The 21,806-nt window shown below is 38.8% G+C and overlaps 1 protein-coding gene and 2 long non-coding RNA genes across 6 annotated transcripts in view; 1 reads left to right on the forward strand and 2 right to left on the reverse strand.

Annotated features, from left to right (window-relative positions):
* LOC309475151 (uncharacterized protein) overlaps positions 1-21,806 on the forward strand; it is a 343,736-nt gene that overhangs the window by 73,565 nt on the left and 248,365 nt on the right. Inside the window, exon 3 of one of the 4 annotated variants that reach the window (XM_082137779.1) lies at positions 9,714-9,869. The exons of 1 other annotated variant lie outside the window; for it this stretch is intronic. In XM_082137779.1, the coding sequence (XP_081993905.1) occupies positions 9,714-9,869 (156 nt within the window). Of the gene's footprint in view, positions 1-6,323; positions 6,562-9,713; positions 9,870-21,806 lie in introns of those variants that run through there. 2 more of the 4 variants (XM_082137780.1, XM_082137783.1) reach the window with 2 other exon arrangements.
* On the reverse strand, positions 12,430-12,865 carry LOC309475243. The gene is made up of 2 exons (XR_014197568.1): positions 12,724-12,865; positions 12,430-12,600 (listed from the first exon to the last, which is right to left on the reverse strand). It is a non-coding gene; the product is annotated as an uncharacterized lncRNA (long non-coding RNA).
* On the reverse strand, positions 13,220-15,974 carry LOC309475258. The gene is made up of 2 exons (XR_014197586.1): positions 15,601-15,974; positions 13,220-15,537 (listed from the first exon to the last, which is right to left on the reverse strand). It is a non-coding gene; the product is annotated as an uncharacterized lncRNA (long non-coding RNA).

The raw sequence follows: 21,806 nt of genomic DNA on the forward strand, positions 1-21,806 counted from the left end.
GATATTCTGACAGTAATCCTCGAACCGGCTTCTGCACTGTACAATTTAAAGGGATACTCCACTTTAAAATGAAAATTCTGTCATCATATACTCACCCTCATGTTGTTTCAATCCTTTATGAATTTCTTTCTTCTGCTTAACAGAAAGGAAGATATTTAGAAGAATATCAGTAACCAGACAGTGTCTGGTCTCATTGACTTCCATAGTAGGAAAAAAATATACTATGAAAGTCAATGAGACCAGAAACTGTCTGGTTACTGATATTCTTCTAAATATCTTCCTTTCTGTTAAGCAGAAGAAAGAAATTTATAAAGGATTGAAACAACATGAGGGTGAGTATATGATGACAGAATTTTCATTTTAAAGTGGAGTATCCCTTTAAAAATTTGCCAACTGCATATAAGTGAATCAGATGTTGGTCATCAAAACATGAAATCTGTATGAAACACATAAACAAATGACACAAAATGTGTATCAATTCTATATGACTTTAATTTGACTAGCATATGATTCAATATAAGAACTTTAAATTATTTATATATTAATTTTATATGAGTTTTATATATTTCTACTAATACCATACACATTTTCATACTTTTGTCATGTAAAACTCATATAAGTCTTTTAACAGTATTCATATATAACACAAAAATCCCCTACAAGTTGTATGTGTGCTATTTAGTATGAAATGGGCCATAATCGGTCTGATTTTGTATAGGACATGTATTGGCCTTATATGAAACACAGAAGGTAATTCTGGCTGATTTAAGTAAGGAAGATATATGGTTGCTGTATGTGAACCATGCAGGTTTTTTTCATATGGGATTGGTGGAGAGGAGACAGTGATGAAGCCAATCAGTATATATGGGGATGATTAGGAGGCCATGATGGACAGAGGCCAATTGGCAAATTTGGCCAGGATGCCGGGGTTAAACCCCTATTATTTTCCAAAGGACATCCTGGGATTTTTTATGACCACAGAGAGTCAGGACCTCGGTTTAACGTCTCATCCAAAGGACAGTGCTTTTTTTGATAGTATAGTGTCCCCATCACTATACTGGGGCATTAGGACCCAGACCACAGGGTGAGCGCCCCCTGCTGGCCTCACTAACACCTCTTCCTGCAGCAACCTGTTTTTTCCCAGGAGTCTCCCATCCTGGTACTGACCAGGCTCAACCCTGCTTAGCTTCAGTGGGCAAACAGTCTTGGGCTACAGGGTGATATGGCTGCTGGCTACAGTAGTCAGATACAGTAGTCAACTACAGAACTACAGTAGTCAACATTTGAAGTGGATCAAAAATGTTAACCAAAGCTGTCCTAAGACAAGAACGGGTTTTGTTCAAAATTCATGTATAACTTTGATGAAAGGTTTTGATCCACTTCAAATGTTGACTAGGCTACTGTATTTATGTGGCACTGATCCGGTCTGTATTTGATTATGGTAGTGTGGTATATCATATGGTATATATAGCCTACCTTGTGGAAAAACTCAATAAAATACAAGCTCAAGCTATGAGACAGTGTTGTGGAGCAGTAAAGATGACACCCATTCCAGCTTTACAAGTCTTGCTGAGAGAGATGCCACTATAAATGAGATGGAAACAATTAATGATCAATTACTGATTAATTCAGCAGCAAAAGTTGAATGATTCAAATAGTATCATAACAGTGTCTGTGTGTTCATTTGATGTACTGCCCCGGAGTCACCAACCCGTCGATTGCGGTCGACAAGTCGATCTTGGAAGCATTTTAAGTCGATCGCGAAGAGTTTTCAAAATCAGAAAAAAACAAACAATATTTGTATTCATTATTATTTATTAATTTAAAATGCACCATGTGTGAGCCTATTGTGTGTAGGGCCGTTTCAATATATTTGGGGGCCCTAGGCAAAAGAGTGAAGTGAGGTCCAAAGACCTCCCTCAGGAAATTTTTTTAAATTCAGATGGGATTTCTTGTATTCTGGTGCATTTTAAGAGTCATGAATTATCAATTGGCACAGACAGAAATTTAAGCAAAGCACCTAATAAAGCAAAAAAAAAAAAAAATTGGTATAGCCATAGGTTTATTGTTATTCATTCTCATAGCATATCATAAAAGTGAAGTGTGGAGGATTCGATATTTACTTTACAGGAAAAGCACTTCACTTCCAATAATGCCACAGACAGTAACGTCATACCCAAAACTACTGTTGCGTACGGTACAAAGTGTTGTGATGTGTGATGGAGAAGAATAGAAGGACAAACGCGAAGGAAAAAGGGCATTTTTCTCCAGATGGAATAGAAACATCACCAACGGAAATTGATAGCCTGTGTACACCTAAAATGTAACAGGACTTGATGGATTGTTTTGTTTGGACTTTGGACCTAACTGCATGGGAGTCATAGGACCACCTCATTTTGTTTGGAATTGACAAAGTTTTTATCGTGACCGCAGCCGCGGGCAGGCAGACATCCGTCAAGAGTAGCCTAAGTGACAACACTTCTCTAGCTTTTGCCTTTATACATGCCAACAAATCTCATGCGATCGTAATCTGCTCGTGCATCAGGATTTAGCTCAAAGGAATTTTTCGAACGCTGTAGCTACAACAGTGAAGGGGCGAGAAGTTGTCTAGTGTGTATTTTAAGCTTAAATTCTGCAAACAGAACAAAGTGTTTGACTATTAGTTGAACTTTTTCACCCTCTAGTCTAACAACACTCACATCGTTGTGTTTGGTCACTGATGTCAAGGTTTATGTTCGCAGAGATGTGAAAACGTCAGACAGTTGTATTTGGATATAATAATGGTTTATTTACCACTGTGTCTTTGGCGTTTTTCCTCTTCTTCTTTCTTTCTCTGTCTTTTGGAAAATCCTGATGGGTATGAGCGCTTCATGGCGACATTTTTAAATTTAAATGCCCGCGTAGCGCTGAGTGTGGGAACGACAGTTTCTCTTCCACTGACAGCTAGTGGGGGACCTGATGGGGAGTGTGCGACGGTGGATGTCACTTCAACATTACAGTGATTAGGGCACTCATGTTTGTCGTTGCATAGGAGGAATCCCTCTAGTTTGGGGGGGCCCTTCTCACGGAGCAGTACTGGAGAGTGATAGCGTTGTCTCACTGTGGTGGTTTGTTTACAGTGGTTGATACTGTTTGACCAGATACACAACCTAAACGACCGTGCCGCCTTCGGGGGCCCCCTTCAGCTGGGGGCCCTAGGCAGCTGCCTACCTTGCCTAGCCCATTGCGACGGCTCTGTAGTAAATGGTGTTTAGGGGAGGGAGAGGGGTATATCTGTCCAATCAAATAGCCTATAGTTTACATATAATGTCTGTAAAACAACCGCTGACTTAAGCCTTGTTTATGTATACAGTCGGCATCTAGTCATAGTTGGGGGCGTGGTGAGGGTGGAGTCGGCGTGGGGGAAAACACTGCGAACATCGTGTGTATTTGAATGACAAAAATGTCGTATTGCGAGTCATAGACGAGCTTTCTTCCAACTTACCTTCTCCATCACGACGTGTGTTCGCGCGATGTTGTTGGTTACCTAGTAACGAACGTACGGTAGCCGAGAATTTTCCGTCAACTTACGTGTGTTCGCGCATCTATGTTGCCTAGTAACGAACGCAATCTGGCCGAGATACGTGCTGGCGGCAGGAAACTACAATTGTGTGCCTGCGCCTCGTATACAACGTTATATATAAAGCTAGCAGGACAACTTGGTTGGCATTGCCTTTTCAGCATAGGTGTGGCGTCAGGGCCGTCGCCAGAACAAACCAAATGGGGGGGCATTTAATTTTCATAGGGGGGCACACTTTTTTTAATGATCTGAGACAGACCAAAACAACAACCCATATTAGGCTATAACTAAAATAGACCACAATAGTCTTGTTTTGTTCAATTATTCAAATAAAATACTTCACCGTATGATCTCAACGTCTCTGTTTATTTTCTCTTAACATTTCCATATTTAGCTAGTAGCCTATTTTTTTGTGTGCATTTTTCGTCACATACACAACACGTTACAATGTTACAATGTTTACATTGTACTGGTAGTATACAGTTTTTATTATTGCTAAACAAAAATTTCAATTCCATTCTTGTGATTTGATTCCGATTTTGATTCAATATCGACTAATTTGGATACATGTTTATTTTAAATTTTATTTAAAAAAATAATCTCGACCTAATGCTCTAAACATAGAGGGCCTAATCTGCTGGTATTATTAAAGGTTAAAAATAACAAATTAAATTAAATATTATGCAGTTTTTGTTATAATAACAATTATTTAATGGCATAAGTAAAAATATAATAAATATGTTATATAGTGCTCAGCAAAATCTCCTCTCTAGCTATTTTTTCTATTCAAATAACATGCTATGGTCATTAAATGGCTTTTCCTGAGGTAAATGTAACGTTATGTGACATAATTGTTCTCCTGCTGTTATATATTGACCTCTTTCAGTGGTTGAAAAACACTAATTGGTCGATATTATGTATACTTTCGGTAAGTTGTACTGCATCTTTAAATAAAAAAGTAACAGATGATCGGTTCACGTGCAGTTGAACTGAGGCGCTCAGTGATCTGTCACGTCACATTTACAAGCGCTTTGTTTAAAAATTTACAATTTTTGTCTGAATTTCGTAATAAAATTGACGGAATCTAATAGCTGAGAATTAGTTTTTATATATATACTTACACACAAATGCATATTGTAATTTGAATAAATAAAAGTACTAACACAAAAATAACATATTGAAAGGTGTGCTGCTGGAGACTTGCCATTGGCTGTTGTATTTGAATAATTGATGAGGTAGGTCTTTGAAAGGTTTGGGCGCTGTTTTGGGATGTTTTAACAGTCCTTTATGAATATAATTATATTTCAAGTTACCTTCTGTGCAATAATGCGTTGAATAATAAATTTTTTTGAATCATTTCTGAAGATAATGTGTTATGCATTTCTAGTGTTACCGTTGTAGAGATTACTGTTCCTGTGAGCTAAGTTCTGCTGAAATAAGTTTGTAAGAAAGTGAAAATGATCGCAAGTAATAACGAATGATTAAATCAAGATTGTTATGTGGTAAGGTTGTTAGAGGGGCACAATAAGTCATTTGGGGGGGAGTTTTCCCTTCTCTCATCCTGTGCACTTAAGGTGAAGGCCTACTTTGGATCAACATATCTCTGTGAGATGGCCTTTTCACAAATGAAAATAATCAATTCAAAGAACAGATCTTGTCTAACTAATAGACATCTCACAGACTGTGTAAGACTTGCTGTGTCAAACTATGAGCCGGACAGCACTTGCTGATAGTGTGCAATCACAGCCATCACATTGAATATATGTGTGGGGAGAGAATCTCATCTGAGCCCTCAGAGTGAGGGAGTATTGCTAGTTTGAAATCTGTTGGCTATATTGTTAAAAGTGTTTTATGTGTTTTATGTTGTTGAAAAAGGGAAAGAGAATCAGTGCTGTACATGATTGTTTTAGGCCTGTAATTGATTGATTATTGAGGTAATGAATGTAGGTCTGTAATTTGTGTGAAAATATTTTTGAAGAATTGAAGGCTGACTGTTGTCAATATTTTGTAGTTGCACTAACTTGAGTATTTCCATTTTGAAGTGTTTGAAATATGTTTTAAAAGGGAAAGTGAAACAGTACAGTATTGGCTTAGGCCTGTAATTGACTGATTATTGTGTTTATATATGAGTAATAAGCCTGTGGAAATACTTAATGTTATATTACTGTTGAAAGTGTTGAATTATAGTTGACAGTTTGTATAGTTATATACTATTTGTATAGTTAAATAAATATTTTGCTAGTGACTAACAGGCAACAAAGAATGTCAAAGTTGTGGCCTTGTTTTTTCATAATTTTTTTGCAAGTGGTAGATCTTGGTTTACATTTGGACTTTGGATGTGATCTTAGGCTTGAAAAGGTTGGTGACCACTGCGGCTAAACTATAAAGTTTGTTTGGCATGTACTTGCAAAAAATTTACTTGCATGTACATGCTGGGTGTGTTTTTGCCCAGTATTTTATTGGTGATTGGTTATTTTTTGACTGTGAATATAAGGGAATTCTGATTGGAGAGAGGGTGAAACCCAGAACAAGAGCAGCTTTACTTCAGATATTTGGAGAACACAATTTAATAATTAATAGGATGTGATTTTATTTTGTTTAGTTTGTTTTTTCAAGCAGGAGGAGTCGAACACGCATCGCTGACTGTAGCACATTATTGAGGGGGGGGGGGGGGGGGTTAGTGGTTAAAGTTCATAGTGAGTGGCGTTAATGCGCAACTGGTGCGAACCGCCAAAAAAGGGAAGAAGACAGAGGATGAGAGAGAAGGAGAATTGCTGATCGAAAGAGAGAGTTCTGTGGGTCTTGGGAGTTTAAGCCTATAATAGTATATATAACGACTGAATAAGTGTGTTATACTTAAATGTTAGCCCTATGTGTAGGCTAATAAGTGTTGTGAAGACTGATTCATTTTCTGTCCTTTCATCGTGGAGAGAAGCGCGCCGTCCTCTGTCGACTGCCGAGGAGACTACAGGAGGAAATCTGCCTGAAAAACAGGCGTTCAGGTGATCTGTTGATTTATTTTGGCTCATTAGAGGCCAGATACGCTGTTGTAAAGGCACCAACGCTAGCCTGGGTTGTGTATGATTGACTGGTGTGTGTGTGTGTTGGTTGGCTCACACTTGTATATTGACTGTTATTCTAATCTTTTACTTTCTACTTTATGTGACGTTTTGGTGTTTTATACTGTTGTTTGGCGTTGTTGAATTTAGCTGAGACTATGAAGGACTGAACAGTAGTTTAAAAGGTATTTTAAAAAAAAGTAATATACACAACAGTCAATTTGATATTTCATTCCAGTCTTTATTGATACCTACAACTCATTTGTTTTATCATTTTTTTCTCCTTTTTGTTTAATAAATCTTATTGTTAACTTCTTACTTACCTTTTGTGTTGATTGAGGTTTTTCACTATTGGGTTTATTTCCATTCTGTATAAGACTATTACTATAGGAGTATAAATGTATTTAATATGGATTACAGTAGTCAACTAGGGAAATAGGAGGGACATTAATATAAAGACACAAACTTCCTAGTTAAACATTAAAGCACACTATAGTGTAGCGTCTGGATTAGTCAAACACACAATTATTCATTACATTTAATGAATAATCCAGCAAACCCCCTCTCCCAACAAACTATGTGTTCATTTCCCTTCACTTTCCATTTTAGCCATGATTGTGTGTATCTGTTTGTTGAGATTACTTATGTGTTCGTAATTTAGTCAAAACTTTGGTGCACATTCTAGGGAGTCTGATTCTGGTCCCTGCTTGTAAATCAACATCCCTTTAACAATGTGATCACAGCTATATGCTACAAAGAAAGAGTTTTTTTTTTTTTTTTTTGGCCATGAAAAATATCCTTTCTGAGAGTTGATAGGCGATCAAGTGTTCGCTGGACGAACAGATTAATTGATTGTAATATTAATTCAGCTACATCAAGTTCATTCTTTTAAAGGATTCGTTCACTCCAGAATTAACATTTCCTTGATAATTTACTCACCCCCGTGTCATCGAAGATGTTCATGTCTTTCTTTCTTCAGTCGAAAATAAATTAAGGTTTTTGAGTTTGAGGTTTTTCAGTGCAGCTTCAAAGGCTCTACACGATCCCAGCCGAGGAATAAGGGTCTTATCTAGCGAAATGATCGGTCCTTTTCTAAAAGATTTTTTAAATTTATATACCTTTTGACCACAAATGCTCGTCTTGCACTAGCTCTGCGATGCGCGTCCACGACTTCACGCATTACGTAATCACGTAGGAAAGGTCACGCATGACGTCGGCGGAAGTACTGACCCAGTGTTTACAAAGCAAATGTGTAAAGACGAATGCTGCGTCTCAATTCGCTATACTTTTACTACACCCTAACAATATGTACTCTTTTTGTGAAGAAAAAGTACACATTTCTGAGTGTGTAGCAGAAGAGTACACAAGGTTTGGGACATAGGCCTACTATCACGTCATAAAATAGCGTCTTTAACGGTTGCTCTCTGTCACAGTAAACTGGCCTGTCAATCATCTTGTCACAGTTAAGATCCTCCACATTTAATTTAATTTCCTACTGTATCAGAGAGAAATGCAGAAGCACGTTGATCTGCAGTCACGGGTCTTTCATGCTGAGACTATCCTCATATTAATGCATAATGATGCATTTAAAAGTTAATGGCCAAATGGATCTTTAGAAAAGTCCACATTGTTATTGTAGATGAAATATAACACGGATAACATTAAATAAATATATTTTTTATCAGGTTAAACTGTGATTAGTCTCTCTAAACCTTTATAAAAGCCTTTATCTAAACCTCTCTTTTCTTGTAGTTTTTTAACACTTTTTACTCGTGTTTGTAGTTCCTCCTCCAAAGTGCAGTGGGTTGTGGGTAATATTAGCTGTTATAGTGAGCACGGATCCACACTTCGAAAATCCACAGGAAATAGTAGACCATCCGGAGACTTCTGGCATACTCTTTTCAACAAACTATGCTTTGGGACATACTTATTTTAATCTCACATAGGCCTTCTGTTTAGGATGGATAGTATGGACATTGAGACGCAGAATTAGTCAAACCCTTTACAAAAGCCATTTACAAAAAAAAGATAAAACAATGATGCCGGACGATTTTGAAGTTGGAGGAGAAAATGAGATGGGGTGCTTCTCAATATCCCTCCTCGTTTCCTCGCCCCTTCGTCCTCCATCCTATGACCCGGAAACCGATCGAGCTCAGCCATCTTGAAGGACATCTCAATTCTCTAATTGCACCACGAGGAGGCGAGGATCGAGGAGTGAGGAGCTTCCAGAGGAGTCATGAGTGAGGATGCACAGGTGTTTCCTATGCTGAAGTCTTTCTTGTCGAGAAACCTGATGCATGTATAAATTCTCCTCCCCCTTCACATCTGTCACAATATTTTTAATTTATGCTTTAACTTTGTAGTTTAAATAAATCATATATCAACAGGGCATCTTGCTTTATCTTTATTATTTCTTAAATAACCAAAATGTAACAACATAAAGGCAGATCCTTTGAGCGCTGCTGATGACGCTGTGAAGTGACGCTCGAGTGATCAAGAATATTCCGATATACAAATAAGCTTTCCTTCAATTGCAGCCTTCACTCGCATCCCACAGGGGGTGGAGCTGAGACGCGAGTAAAAGTTTCGCTAGATTCCTCGGCTGGGATTGTGTAGAGCCTTTGAAGCTGCATTAAAACGGCAATTTGGACCTTCAAACCATTGAACCCCATTGAAGTCCATTATATGGAGAAAAATCCTGGAATGCTTTCCTCAAAAACGTTAATTTCTTTTCGACTGAAGAAAGAAAGACATGGACATCTTGGATGACACAGGGGTGAGTAAATAATCAGGAAATTTTAATTCTGTAGCGAACGAATCCTTTAACTGATCCAAATATTTATAATTAATGGGGAATCACAAATTATCCCCCAAAAATTTGTGCCTGGGTGTGTAAAGTCCAAGCATTTTCAGGAAAAAGAAAATCCTCTCCGGGTCAAAATGACGTGACCACAACATGAGGGTTAAACATGCAGATAGTGTCACTAAAACTATGCTTTTGCATCTGCCTCAGTAAAGGTGACTTAATTAACACTGTGTTTATCTATATAACCTCATAGAAATAATTTTCCTTGTACTGTGTTTAATGTTTTCAGGAAAGCATCTGTAATAATGGATACAGAGGAGAACTGTCGCTATGAGAGGAGAGGAGAGGATGCTGCACCATGTCCCAGCAGCGTGTCTATAAAGTCTACAAATTCATTGATTCATCCCATAAATTTCGGAAGTGGAGCTGAGACCTCTGAACACACGTGAGATTCCTTTTCCAGTATTTGAGACACGAACCTGAAACATCAGATAGTGCTAAGAAACAAAACGATTGCTTTGTATTCTCTCTGTATCTCTAGGAGAAAGAGAGGAGGCCCAATTTTGTGTTTTTATTACAAAAGTTACTCAGGGTAGCTTATTTACACACACACACACACACACACACACACACACACACACACACACACACACACACACACACACACACACACACACACACACACACACACACACACACACACACACACACACACACACACACACACATTAATTACTGTTAAACCATAGCTGTCAAAATCATCATTTTACAGTCATATTTGTTTTTTAGGCATTGTATTGTGTTGGCAAAGAAGCTGTAACATTACAGAGAAAGTTTAGTAAGCAACTTTTTTTTGTGGCTTCTGTAAAGAAAAAGAAAAAACATTTGAAATTGATTTTTGAGGTTATCAACATTATGCCACTAGTACTGTTGTTTGAGCTAAACTTATTGAGCTGAACCCATAATATTACTTTAATGACAATTTGGGTATTATACATACAGTTGAGTGGATGTGTTGTCTATTACGAACATGCAATATTAGGTATAAATATTTATACAACATAATATTTTGGATACAGTTATTAAAACTGCTTTGGCTAATGCCAGGCATATGCACAGATAGACCTCAACTGGTGCTCAAGCTTCTGCTCTTTAGGCCTTTTTTTAAATGTGTCCCTCCTGAGGGCAATGAGACACAGTGACTGCAACACAGTTAACACACACAAGTCGAGCAGCATCCATGTGTTCTTGACCTGCCTTCATTAGTGACAGCCAGGTAACAGTCATGTTTGTCATTAAGTTTCAACATTGTTTGCCACTGCTGTGAAATTAAATCACTATTAAAACATCTCAATAGAGCCAAACTAGTTTAGGAGAAATACCTCCATTAAGCTTAACAAGCAAACTAATCTGATGTGTAAAAAAGCATCATGCAAAGTCGGAAATGCCAACAAAATTAATAAAAATGCCCCCAAAAATGAAGATGTGAAATGCCCCTGTATGAGTTCTTGTTATATTCATAATAGAGCAGTGACCCCTGGAGCCAGGTGAGATTTTTGCCTGTACAAAGGATACATGCATAGATGTAGATACATTTACAATATATTTCCATGTGGCATGTCAGCATGGCATATACCTGAAAGAGCTTCTTATGTGTAACACGTGTGCAGAGAAGTGTAGACTAAATGCTCTAATTTCTTTCCTTTTTGATGTTTTTGCAGTGAGGAAAATAATGTTACTGGAGAACTGCAGGATTCTTACCAAGCAGTGAGTGATGCCATGAAGAGTCTCAAAACCAGAATGAAGAACAAGTATGAGCACTTATTTGAGGGAATCAATCTACAAGAGAATCAAACCCTCCTGAACAGGATCTACACAGAGCTCTACATTATAGAGGGAGATGCTAAAGGGGTGAATGAAGAACATGAGATTTTAAAGATGGAGAAAACACCCAGAACACAACTTTCACAAGATACTCCAATATACTGCAATGACATCTTTAAACCCTTACCTAAACCAGGATGTGAGGAGAAAGACCAAATCAAGACTGTTCTTACTAAAGGCAATGCTGGAATTGGAAAATCCGTCTCAGTGCAGAAGTTAATTCTGGACTGGGCCGAGGGAAAAGCCAATCAGGATGTAGATTTCATGTTTGTGCTTCAATTTCGAGAGCTGAACTTGATTAAAGATCATCAGTACAGTCTTCACAGACTTCTGCTGGACTTTCATCCTGAACTTAAAGAACTGGACTCAAAGATTTATGCCGAATGTAAAGTTGTGTTCATCTTTGATGGTCTGGATGAAAGCAGAATTACACTGATGTTTTCTGATGAGAAAGTTTCTGATGTCAGCGAGACTTCATCAGTGGGTGTGTTGATTTCAAACCTCATAAAAGGAGATCTGCTTCCCTCTGCTCACATCTGGATCACCTCCAGACCAGCAGCAGCCAATCAGATCCCCTCCAAATACATCAGCCGTGTGACAGAAATTCAGGGATTCAATGACCCTCAGAAGGAGGAATATTTCAGGAAGAGAATCAGTGATGAGAATCAAGCCAGCATTATCATCTCACACATTAAAAAATCAAGAAGCCTCCACATCATGTGTCACATACCCGTCTTCTGCTGGATCACATCCACTGTGCTTCAAAACATCCTGAAACAAGATGCCAATGCAGAAATCCCTCAAACTCTGACTGAAATGTACATCCACTTCCTGCTGATTCAGATCAACATGAGGAACCAGAAGTATGAAGAGAGAGATCCAGAGAAACTCCTGCAGTCCAACAGAGACATGATTTTGAAACTCGCTAAACTGGCTCACAAACAGCTGATGAAGGGCAATGTGATGTTCTATGAGGAGGACCTGATTGAGAGCGGCATAGACGTCACTGATGCCTCAGTGTATTCTGGGATTTGCACTGAGATCTTTAAGGAGGAATCTGTGATTCATCAGAAGAAAGTCTACTGCTTCATACATCTGAGCTTTCAGGAGTTTCTGGCAGCTTTCTATGAGTTTCACTCCCAGCAAAAGCCTTTGCACATGCGGCTCATAGAAGTAATTGATGAATCATTGCAGGATGGACGCTTGGATCTTTTCCTGCGATTCTTGCTGGGCATCTCACTAGAGTCCAATCAGAGACTCTTAAAGGATCTACTGACACACACAGAGAATAACTCAAATACCATCAAGAGTGTCTCTGATTCTTTCAGGGCACCTCTGAAATTGTTTCGGCGCTCCCAAAAGAAGCACAGTGTTCGCATAACCCACTGTTCTGCCATCAATAGTAGAGATATCACCTCAGATATCATCGATAGTGTCGCAAAGTATATTAAACATAAAATTAAAGGGAATGAACAACTCCCAGCTGATAAATCCATCAATCTGTTCCTCTGTCTGCTGGAAGTGAATGATCAGACTCTCTACAGAGAGATTCAGGAGTTAGTGAAATCAGGCATGGTCTCAGAGAAACTCTCTCCTGCTCACTGCTCAGCAATAGCCTACATGCTTCAAATGTTAGATGAGCCACTGGATGAACTGGACTCCAAGAAATTAAACACATCAGAAGAAGGCAAAAGAAGACTGATACCAGCTGTGAGGAACTGCAGAAAAGCCCTGTAAGCATTTTGTCATAAAGTGGCATATTTCTTTTATATTTTGTAATCACTGTTCCAGAGCAGTTTAGCAAGATTGGAAGAGAAGTCTAAACATGGAATGAGTTGTAATCTCAATATAACAGTTTATCTTCTAGCGATCATGATTTTTCATGGCCGGTTATGATATATATATATCATATTAACTAAAAAAAATGGCAGATTTCGATACTGGGTGATGATTTTTTTTTTTTTTTTTTTGTCATTTATTTGCTCTATAACAGGCCAAACTGGCCTTAAACAAAAAATATCCATAGCCATTTGAAATTAGAGGCAACCACTGCATTTTAATCACAATCCAAACAAAGATGCTACACACATGCAGTATGAGCAGTTGTTTTTGATTTAAAGGAGTCATATGATGATTTTTCACAGTCTTCCACAACAAGATTTATTCTATCTAGAAGAGAAGGCAGATCCAGACCTAGCTAAAACGCCTCGATCAAATTCTCCCTCACACATACCCACATCACTAGGTGGAAATATTTGCATAATGCCGCCCAAATGCATTCGCAAAGAAGGCGTGGCTTCGGTTATTATAGGGTTGTGGCCGCCATGTTGTGAGACGGTGTGTGTTTTTATGCGAAAGCAAAAGCAGCACTTTTATTTGGCCTTCAGAAAGTGGACGCAATAATAAATCAGTGGTTACCAGAACCCAAATGTTCGTTTGGGAAGCGCATTTTACGGAGGGCAGTTTCCTGAACCTGGGAGAGCCGTTACGAAAAAGAAGTATACTATAAGTTAATTTTATGAAGTATACTTAAGTAATGTTCAAGTTTATTTTTAAGTATACTTTATGTAGTAAGTATACTAATGTCAATGTACTAATAGTAAACTTGTAAGTGTACTATTTCAAATCTACTTGGGACTAAATCGGCCCACTTTAGTATATAAAAAGTATACGTTTAAGTGTATTATAAGTGTACTACTAGTTCACAACTACGTTTCTCATTTGTACTGCATTTGTACTACAAGTGAACTTATAAGTATACTAGTAGTTAATATTTTAATTTCACTTTGAAGTGTACTCTCAGTAAGCTACTAGTTTAGTAGTTTTATACTGCAGGTAAACTTGTAAGTTTTCTTTAAGTGAACATAACATCATACTTAATAGTTTACTATTTATATATTATTTTTGCACTTTACGTATACTACCATGTTCCTATTTAGGTATTATTTTTTTATACTTGAAATATAACTTTAACTGTACTTTAATTTTAAAAACATTTTATTCTACCTTCATGCATCCTTTTTTATCAAAACTTGAATGTGGGTAAGTTTATTAAAAAAAGGCAACATTTTAAACAAAAAGCTGAGAAAATTGCGTTTTTGTCAGAGACTACGCATGGATCAGATTCAGAATGATGATCAGAACAGATCGAGTAGATTGAGTCCATCAACACCCTCAAAGCTTCACAGTCCTATAGCTCGTCCTGGGTTGACATTTCATTCAGTAACATTAGGCAGTTTTGATTTACATGCGGTTTAATGTTTGACGATCGTGTTATTTTACATTTGGGTAAGCAATTCTATCGCTTGTTTCTTTTTCTTCACCTGTATTTTGATCAGGAGATTCTTTATTCTTTCAGATGATGTGTAATAGCGCGTCCTTCTGTATAACAGTGAAAACATGGATAGCAATGAAATTCTGTCAATGCCTGGGAAAGAGTAAAGTAAATTTTAAGTAAATTCCTAAGTACACTACCAGTGGACTAGCCTACACAAAAATCAGATATACTCAGAATTAGGAACATATATGTTTTCTTTATAAATCAATATTTTCAAACAATGTAAGTTTATAAGACTGTATTTAAAACTATTTGAAAAAAGTATTTAATAGGCTCCTCAATCAAAAGATTTAAAACAACTACAAGCCAAGTACACTTAGAATACTTAATTATACTTTAAAGCAGGGGTTTTCAACTGGTTCTGTGCCAGGGACCACCATTCTGACTAACAAGTAATCGGCGGCCCACTATTGTGTGTGTAGTGTCAAGTCAAGTCAAGTCAATTTGTATAGCGCTTTTCACAATACAGATTGTATCAAAGCAGCTTCACAGTATTAAATTAAAATAATAGCCTACAACAAGGTTTGTTTCTAGTAGAATTTATTGATTGATAAAATTAAATTAAATATCCCCAAAATATCCCCAACATATAGTGTGTGGATTCCTTTGTCAGATAGCACAGTCAGACGTCGAATTGAGGAAATGGCTTTTTATTTTTTTTATTTTTTTTTTATGAGTTTGTCATGTCATTTTGCTATGTACTGAACCTATTCACGGCTCCATCAATATTTCATGCCAAATCGCTATATTTCCTTGTTTAAAATGTACTGCAAGATGCAGTTTCTTTCTCAATCGCGATAAGCGCCAAACCTATTTTTAGCCTAAACGCGATACATCCTCTCGACTAATCAGAATTCTCTCTCTCTCTCTCTCTCTCTCTCTCTCTCTCTCTCTCTCACCTTCAAATCACTTGCGCGTATCGTGCCAGACGCTCAATTTGCCTCATTCGCGTGACCGCGCCACGCTAAACGCCTCATTCGCGCTGCAGGACCTCCAGATGCGCGTAAACGCGTCTTTACATTCACTTGACATGAAAATCACTTGCGCCAGACGCTCTATTCGCGTTTGGTGTGAACGCTACTCACTCACTCACACAAGGTCATGTTGTGATTTGTTTTATGTAAAGCGGACAATGGTTCTACTTTTTATGGGTTCGACACTTTACTGAATGCCAATGTATTTATTAGGCTACTGACTGACTTGCCTTTTTTTTAAGACAAACTTTTTTTTATGGAAAAAAAGTTATTTTAATAGTGAAATTACGTAGGCTGGAGTGCATGTCACGGACCACATGCAATGCCGCCGCGGACCACCGGTTGAAAACCCCTGCTTTAAAGTATATAGGGGTTTTCACTTTTAATAGTTCCTAGAACTATTGGAACTAATTGTCCAGTTGGTCAGTCAAGTTGGTGAAGGTATGACATCACGTTGTGGGCCAAAATCATAGACTGTAAAGAAAAATATGGACGTAGTGTCCGTGACGTTACCCGTAGGTTTCTGAAGAGCATTTTTGAAGCCCAAAGTGGGCGGAGCCGGCCATCGCCATCTTGGCAGCGCATCACTCCCGGATAAACGAAAATGGGCAAAAAGACGGGATTAGATGATGTAACGTGACGCTAACAGACAGCAGACAAACAGCTAGCAGTGACACAGCAGCAGCAATCCACCTGTCACTCAAGCAGCAGCAGCAGCACAACCACCCCCCCCCCCCCCCCTCACAGTTGGCACGAAGGGCAAAACCACTTATTAATACAAGCTCATGACACTTTCCAGTTTTATTCTATGACATAAAATACATCATTATTTCCCCACTCGTGATTTTTTTTTTTTAAGCTGTTACGTGTCTTGAAAAAGGCAGTTGCTAAGTGTGTTGGAATCTGTGTATATAAATACTGTGATAATTACAGTACTCCAGTTCTCCTTGTATATCGCAGTTGGTATTATGCAAATTAGTGTGTAGTGCTACTGTGTATGTTTCTATTTTTCTCTGCTTTTATTTATACTGTTGTTTTGCATTTATTATCGTTGTTTTGTATTTATTATCGTTTTAAGTAATTTTGTGTCTTTTTAAAAAAATCCTTTCTAGAGAGATCAACTATGATGGTGATGAATGGTGCTTTGAAATGTGTTGGGCAAAATAACAGATGTAAACATAAAGATCAAACAGTTTTGCGACCATCCTATTTAAATGGGAATTCTGCAAAGTGTCAATTAACCATTTACTGTTATTTTAGATTCTCAGGTTGTAATCTCACTGATCAGTGTTGTGAAAGTGTGGCTACAGCTCTACAGTTTAATTCTTCATTGAGAGAGCTCGACCTGAGTATCAATAACTTGGAAGATTCCGGAGGGAAGCTGCTGTTTGATGCACTGAAGAGCCCAAAGTGTCAACTAGAAAAACTGAGGTTTGTTTGTCAGATTCCTTTGTATATATATTTCATTACATTTTACCAACAGTATACAGAGAGTGGATTTGTTGGATAATAGTGGAAATGATCAAATATACTGTTATTTGCCAGTTTTAAATAATGTTACAGCATGATTTAAGTTTATATATACTGCCTATAACATATAAAGAAAGAAACAACTGATACAAATCTTTGGAATGTCACAATTAATTTCAGCCCAAAGAATATCAGATACATTTGTACCACTTTATGAACACATTTTACTGAAAGTTACACTGCTCACTGAAAGCTCTTCTTGAATATTTTGCCCCAGCTAACAATACAGTAGTTTCTGGTTCCCAGAACATCCCCAGAACAGATATCCTAACATTCTCTGTTGGTTATCCTGGAAAGTTTTCTTTACGTAAAAAGAACGTTCCCTGTTGGTTTGGTCCCTAACTTCTTTACTCTGATATCATTTACCCTGCTATACATCAGTTTTCATCCAGCACTGCTGCATCAATACTACAAACCATGTCTTTTGATCTGTAGTTTAATCAAAAGAAATAATCCAAGCACATATATCATTACATGGAGCATTAAATAAGATTCAGTTTTTCCATTAACATGTTAGATTTCATATGGGCTTGTCACTGTACCACAATTACCCAGATTTTATGTTATTTCAGCACCAAATAACAATGACTTGAGTACAATCTAGAGTTTTTAAAATATGAAATTTAGTCACAGACATTAAAAAATTAATAAACAGTTATTGTATTAACTTTAACTAGGATAATGTTCTGGGAAGGTTCACTTTAGTCAAACCTAAAAATAACCTGCAGGGAACGTTCTGTATAAGTTCTCTTTTGGTTGTTACAAAAAAAGGTTAGTTTTTGGTTACAAAAAAAACATATAGAGAATGTTCCTAGAATGTTCTTATTTGGGAATGTTCTGTGTTCACTGGGTTTTGTAAAGTATTAAATACATTGCAAATGCAGTTCTTACATAAGGGTCAATGATGTAATAATTTAATCTTCTGTTTAGATTGTCCATCTGTAAGTTCACTGATCAGTGTTGTGAAAGTGTGGCTTCAGCTCTACAGTCGTCAAACTCCTGCCTAAAGGAGCTGGACCTGAGTAACAATAACTTGAAAGATTCCGGAGTGAAGCTGCTCTCTGATGCACTGAAGAGTCCACACTGTAAACTGGAGAACCTGAGGTAATTTTAAAACAGTCATAAAACTGAGGGGATATACATTTATATATATTTATGCCTTTGATGTCTGTCATTGTAGATTATCTGGCTGTATGGTGACAAAAGAAGGATGCTCTCATCTGGCTTCAGCTTTGAGTTTAAACTTCTCACATTTGAGAGAGCTGGATCTGAGCTACAATCACCCTGGAGATACAGAGCTCACTGCACTGATGAAGGATCCAAACTGCAAACTGGAAAAACTCTGGTATGATGGACACTAGCTATGTTTACATGAACATTTATTGATTTAAATGTTACATGAACTCTAAATTAAGGGACTGAGTTGATATAGATGTCGGGTGAGCAGATTTCTCATGGTGGTTTACGGGATGGGATGGACAGGCATAACCGACTGTATTTACGCAAGATTTCATTTACAACATTCTCTGTATTTGAACAATAAGGCGCAAAGAGAACTGAATTCGGGATTGGGCGCTGTCTGAGAGAGCGCTTCTGGTGTATTTCATTCAGCGCAATACTACATTGAGTTCTTTTTCACAACCTACTGTGCAAAATAACTTGATAAACTCTTTTTGAAGATCCCCGTTAAATGTACACATATGCTGCTTGACATCTTCGTGTCTGACGTGATCTGCTCCACGCTCTCTAATATCCCGCCTTCACTAACGGCAAGTTAATCAATAATGAATTGTGATTGGATGATAATTTTGATCTACAAAATATACTCTGAAGAGAATGGCTAGCTTTGATTAGGCTATTCCAGACCTGCCAACCTGTACGCATTTTGCGTAGAGGGTATGCATTTTGACCTCAAAGTACGCTGGTACGATTTGTCACTCTAAACTATGCAAAAACCTGATGACGCCTCTGTGCACGAGCAGTCCTCAAATCAAGCAACAGCAAAAGAAGCTTGAAGGTAAACGGCCTGGGGTGGATGTGGAAAGTTGAAATATTGTATTAACTTAATCTGGATTCGATTATCACACGGGAGTGATCGCATGGATTATTTTAAAATACTCCGTCATTCATTCATGGTTACTCAGATAAGAGGAAGACATCATTCCGCCATGCAAATTATAAAATACTCCAGTAATGCTGAACAATAAATCTAAATAAAATTGAAATCGCTATGGCTTAGTGATTATGAAAGTGATGTGATTTATGGATTACCGATAAGCGCGAATCTGGAGAAACTGGCGTTTATTTATTCATTCTCAGTGTTGAGAAACGTAGCCTGCATGTGTTACGTTATTGTGTTAATAACTAAAGTAGTCTACCTAATTATGTTACATATTTCTTTTGTATGAAAACTAGCACGTTTGCTAGGATTAAAAAGTACCGTTGTATCAGTGCTGCGCGAGCTCTCTCTCACAAACACAGACGTACGCACAGAGAGAGAGAAGATAATTGTAAAACGAAAATTTAGTTTGAATTTTTAAATGAAAGTTAAAATTTTGTTCTTTGTTTTGTTTTTGTTTTCTGTCAAAATGTCAGAAAGCATTTTGTATTATCCATTCGTGTTTTTAAAATGTGTTAAATGTTGGACGCTTTACTGTTAACACAGCCCATGTGTCATGGCTCGAAAAGAACAGTCAAGGATTCAATAGCAAGTGAATACTGGTGTTTATTAACACAAAGTAGTAAAGAGGTAGTGCAGGTCCAAAGAGAGGCAGGCAGAAGAAATCCACGCTCGGCAACGCAGGACTCAGTGGGCAGACGGCGAAACGGGAAACCAGCAAACGGTCCTCAGAACAGGGCAGAAATCCATGGTACGGGAAACAGGAACTGGAGCGAGGAGAAATGACGGTGAGCAAAACTGGAGAACCTCCACAACCATCTGACAAAGACAAGACGAGGTGACAAACAATATATAGGACATTCTCATTCAAAACAGCTGGCGCTGATCAGCAGAAATAACGAGCCGTGCTGATGAGCCACGCCCATTCATACAACACGCACACACATAGCGAGGGCGAGTCAATGAATCCATGAAGGATTCTTGGAGACCAAACATCGTAACACCCGTTCCAAATCTTGGTTGGCTCTCTCGGTTTGGCCATTGCTCTGGGGGTGAAACCCTGAGGACAGACTGACAGTCGCTCCCAGTAACTTACAAAACTCTCGCCAAAATTTGGACACAAACTGGGGTCCTCTGTCAGAAACCACATCCATCGGGAGGCCATGTAAGCGAAAGACGTGATCAACAACGGTCAACGTTGTCTCCTTGGCTGAGGGTAATTTGGGCAAGGGAATAAAATGAGCCGCCTTCGAGAACCGGACCACCACAGTCAAAACGACCGTATTGCCCTGAGAGGGTGGGAGGGCGGTAATAAAATCTAGCGCTATGTGGGACCAGGGTCTCAAAGGGACAGGAGTGGTTGAAGTAACCCATCTGGGGGTCGATTGGAAGTCTTACCAGTGGCACAAACCGAGCAAGCCAAAACAAAACTGTGAATGTCACGAGCCATCAGTGGCCACCAGAACCGTTGCTTGACTAAAAAACGAGTGCGATTAACTCCTGGATGACAAGCTACGTTGGAACAATGCCCCCACTGAATAACGTCGGACCGTAATCCCTCCCGCACAAACAAACGAGTCGGTGGGCAACCGGGCGGAGGCGTTACCCCTTCTAAGGCCGACTTGACCTTTGACTCGACCTCCCATGTGAGTGTGGAGACAAATAGGGTCTCGGGTAAAATGCACTCGGGAGTAGACGGGTGTTCGGAACGGTCAAAAATATGTGATAAAGAGTCGGGTTTGATGTTTTTGGAACCCGGGCGGTACGAGAGAGAAAAATCAAAACGCCGAAAAAAAGTGCCCACCGAGCCTGCATGGAGTTCAATCTTTTGGCGGTTCTGATATATTCCAGGTTCTTGTGATCGGTCCAGACGATAAAAGGTACCCCCGACCGCTCTAACCAATGACGCCATTCTTCCAACGCTAACTTGACTGCCAACAACTCTCTGTTACCAATGTCGTAGTTACGTTCGGCAGGCGATAAACGACGGGACAAAAACGCGCAAGGATGCATCTTGTCGTCTGTGGGAGAACGCTGGGACAGCACTGCTCCTACCCCCACCTCTGACGCATCGACCTCCACCACGAACTGACGTGATGGATCAGGGGCTATAAGGATGGGGGCTGAAACGAAGCGGCCTTTCAGTTTGGCAAACACAGCCTCAGCTGTGTCTGACCACCTGAACGCCGTTCTGGGGGAGGTCAAGGCAGTCAGAGGCGCGGCTAGTTGGCTGAAGTAGCGAATAAAACGCCGGTAGAAGTTGGCGAACCCCAGAAACCTCTGTAGGGCCTTACGGGAATCTGGGCTTGGCCACTCAACCACAGCCTTAACCTTCTCAGGATCCATCCGTATTCCCTCAGACGAAATGATGTACCCTAGGAAAGGAACAGACTGTGCATAAGCGCATTTCCCCGCCTTGACAAAAAGCCCATTCACTAGCAACCTCTGAAGCACTCGTCTGACGTGTTGAACGTGCTCCTGGAGAGACGAAGAAAAAAATCAATATGTCATCCAGGTAAACATATATGAACTGATCTA

This window comes from Leuciscus leuciscus (assembly GCF_965113295.1).
Source record: "Leuciscus leuciscus genome assembly, chromosome: 15".
Classification (NCBI taxonomy): Eukaryota; Metazoa; Chordata; class Actinopteri; order Cypriniformes; family Leuciscidae; genus Leuciscus; species Leuciscus leuciscus.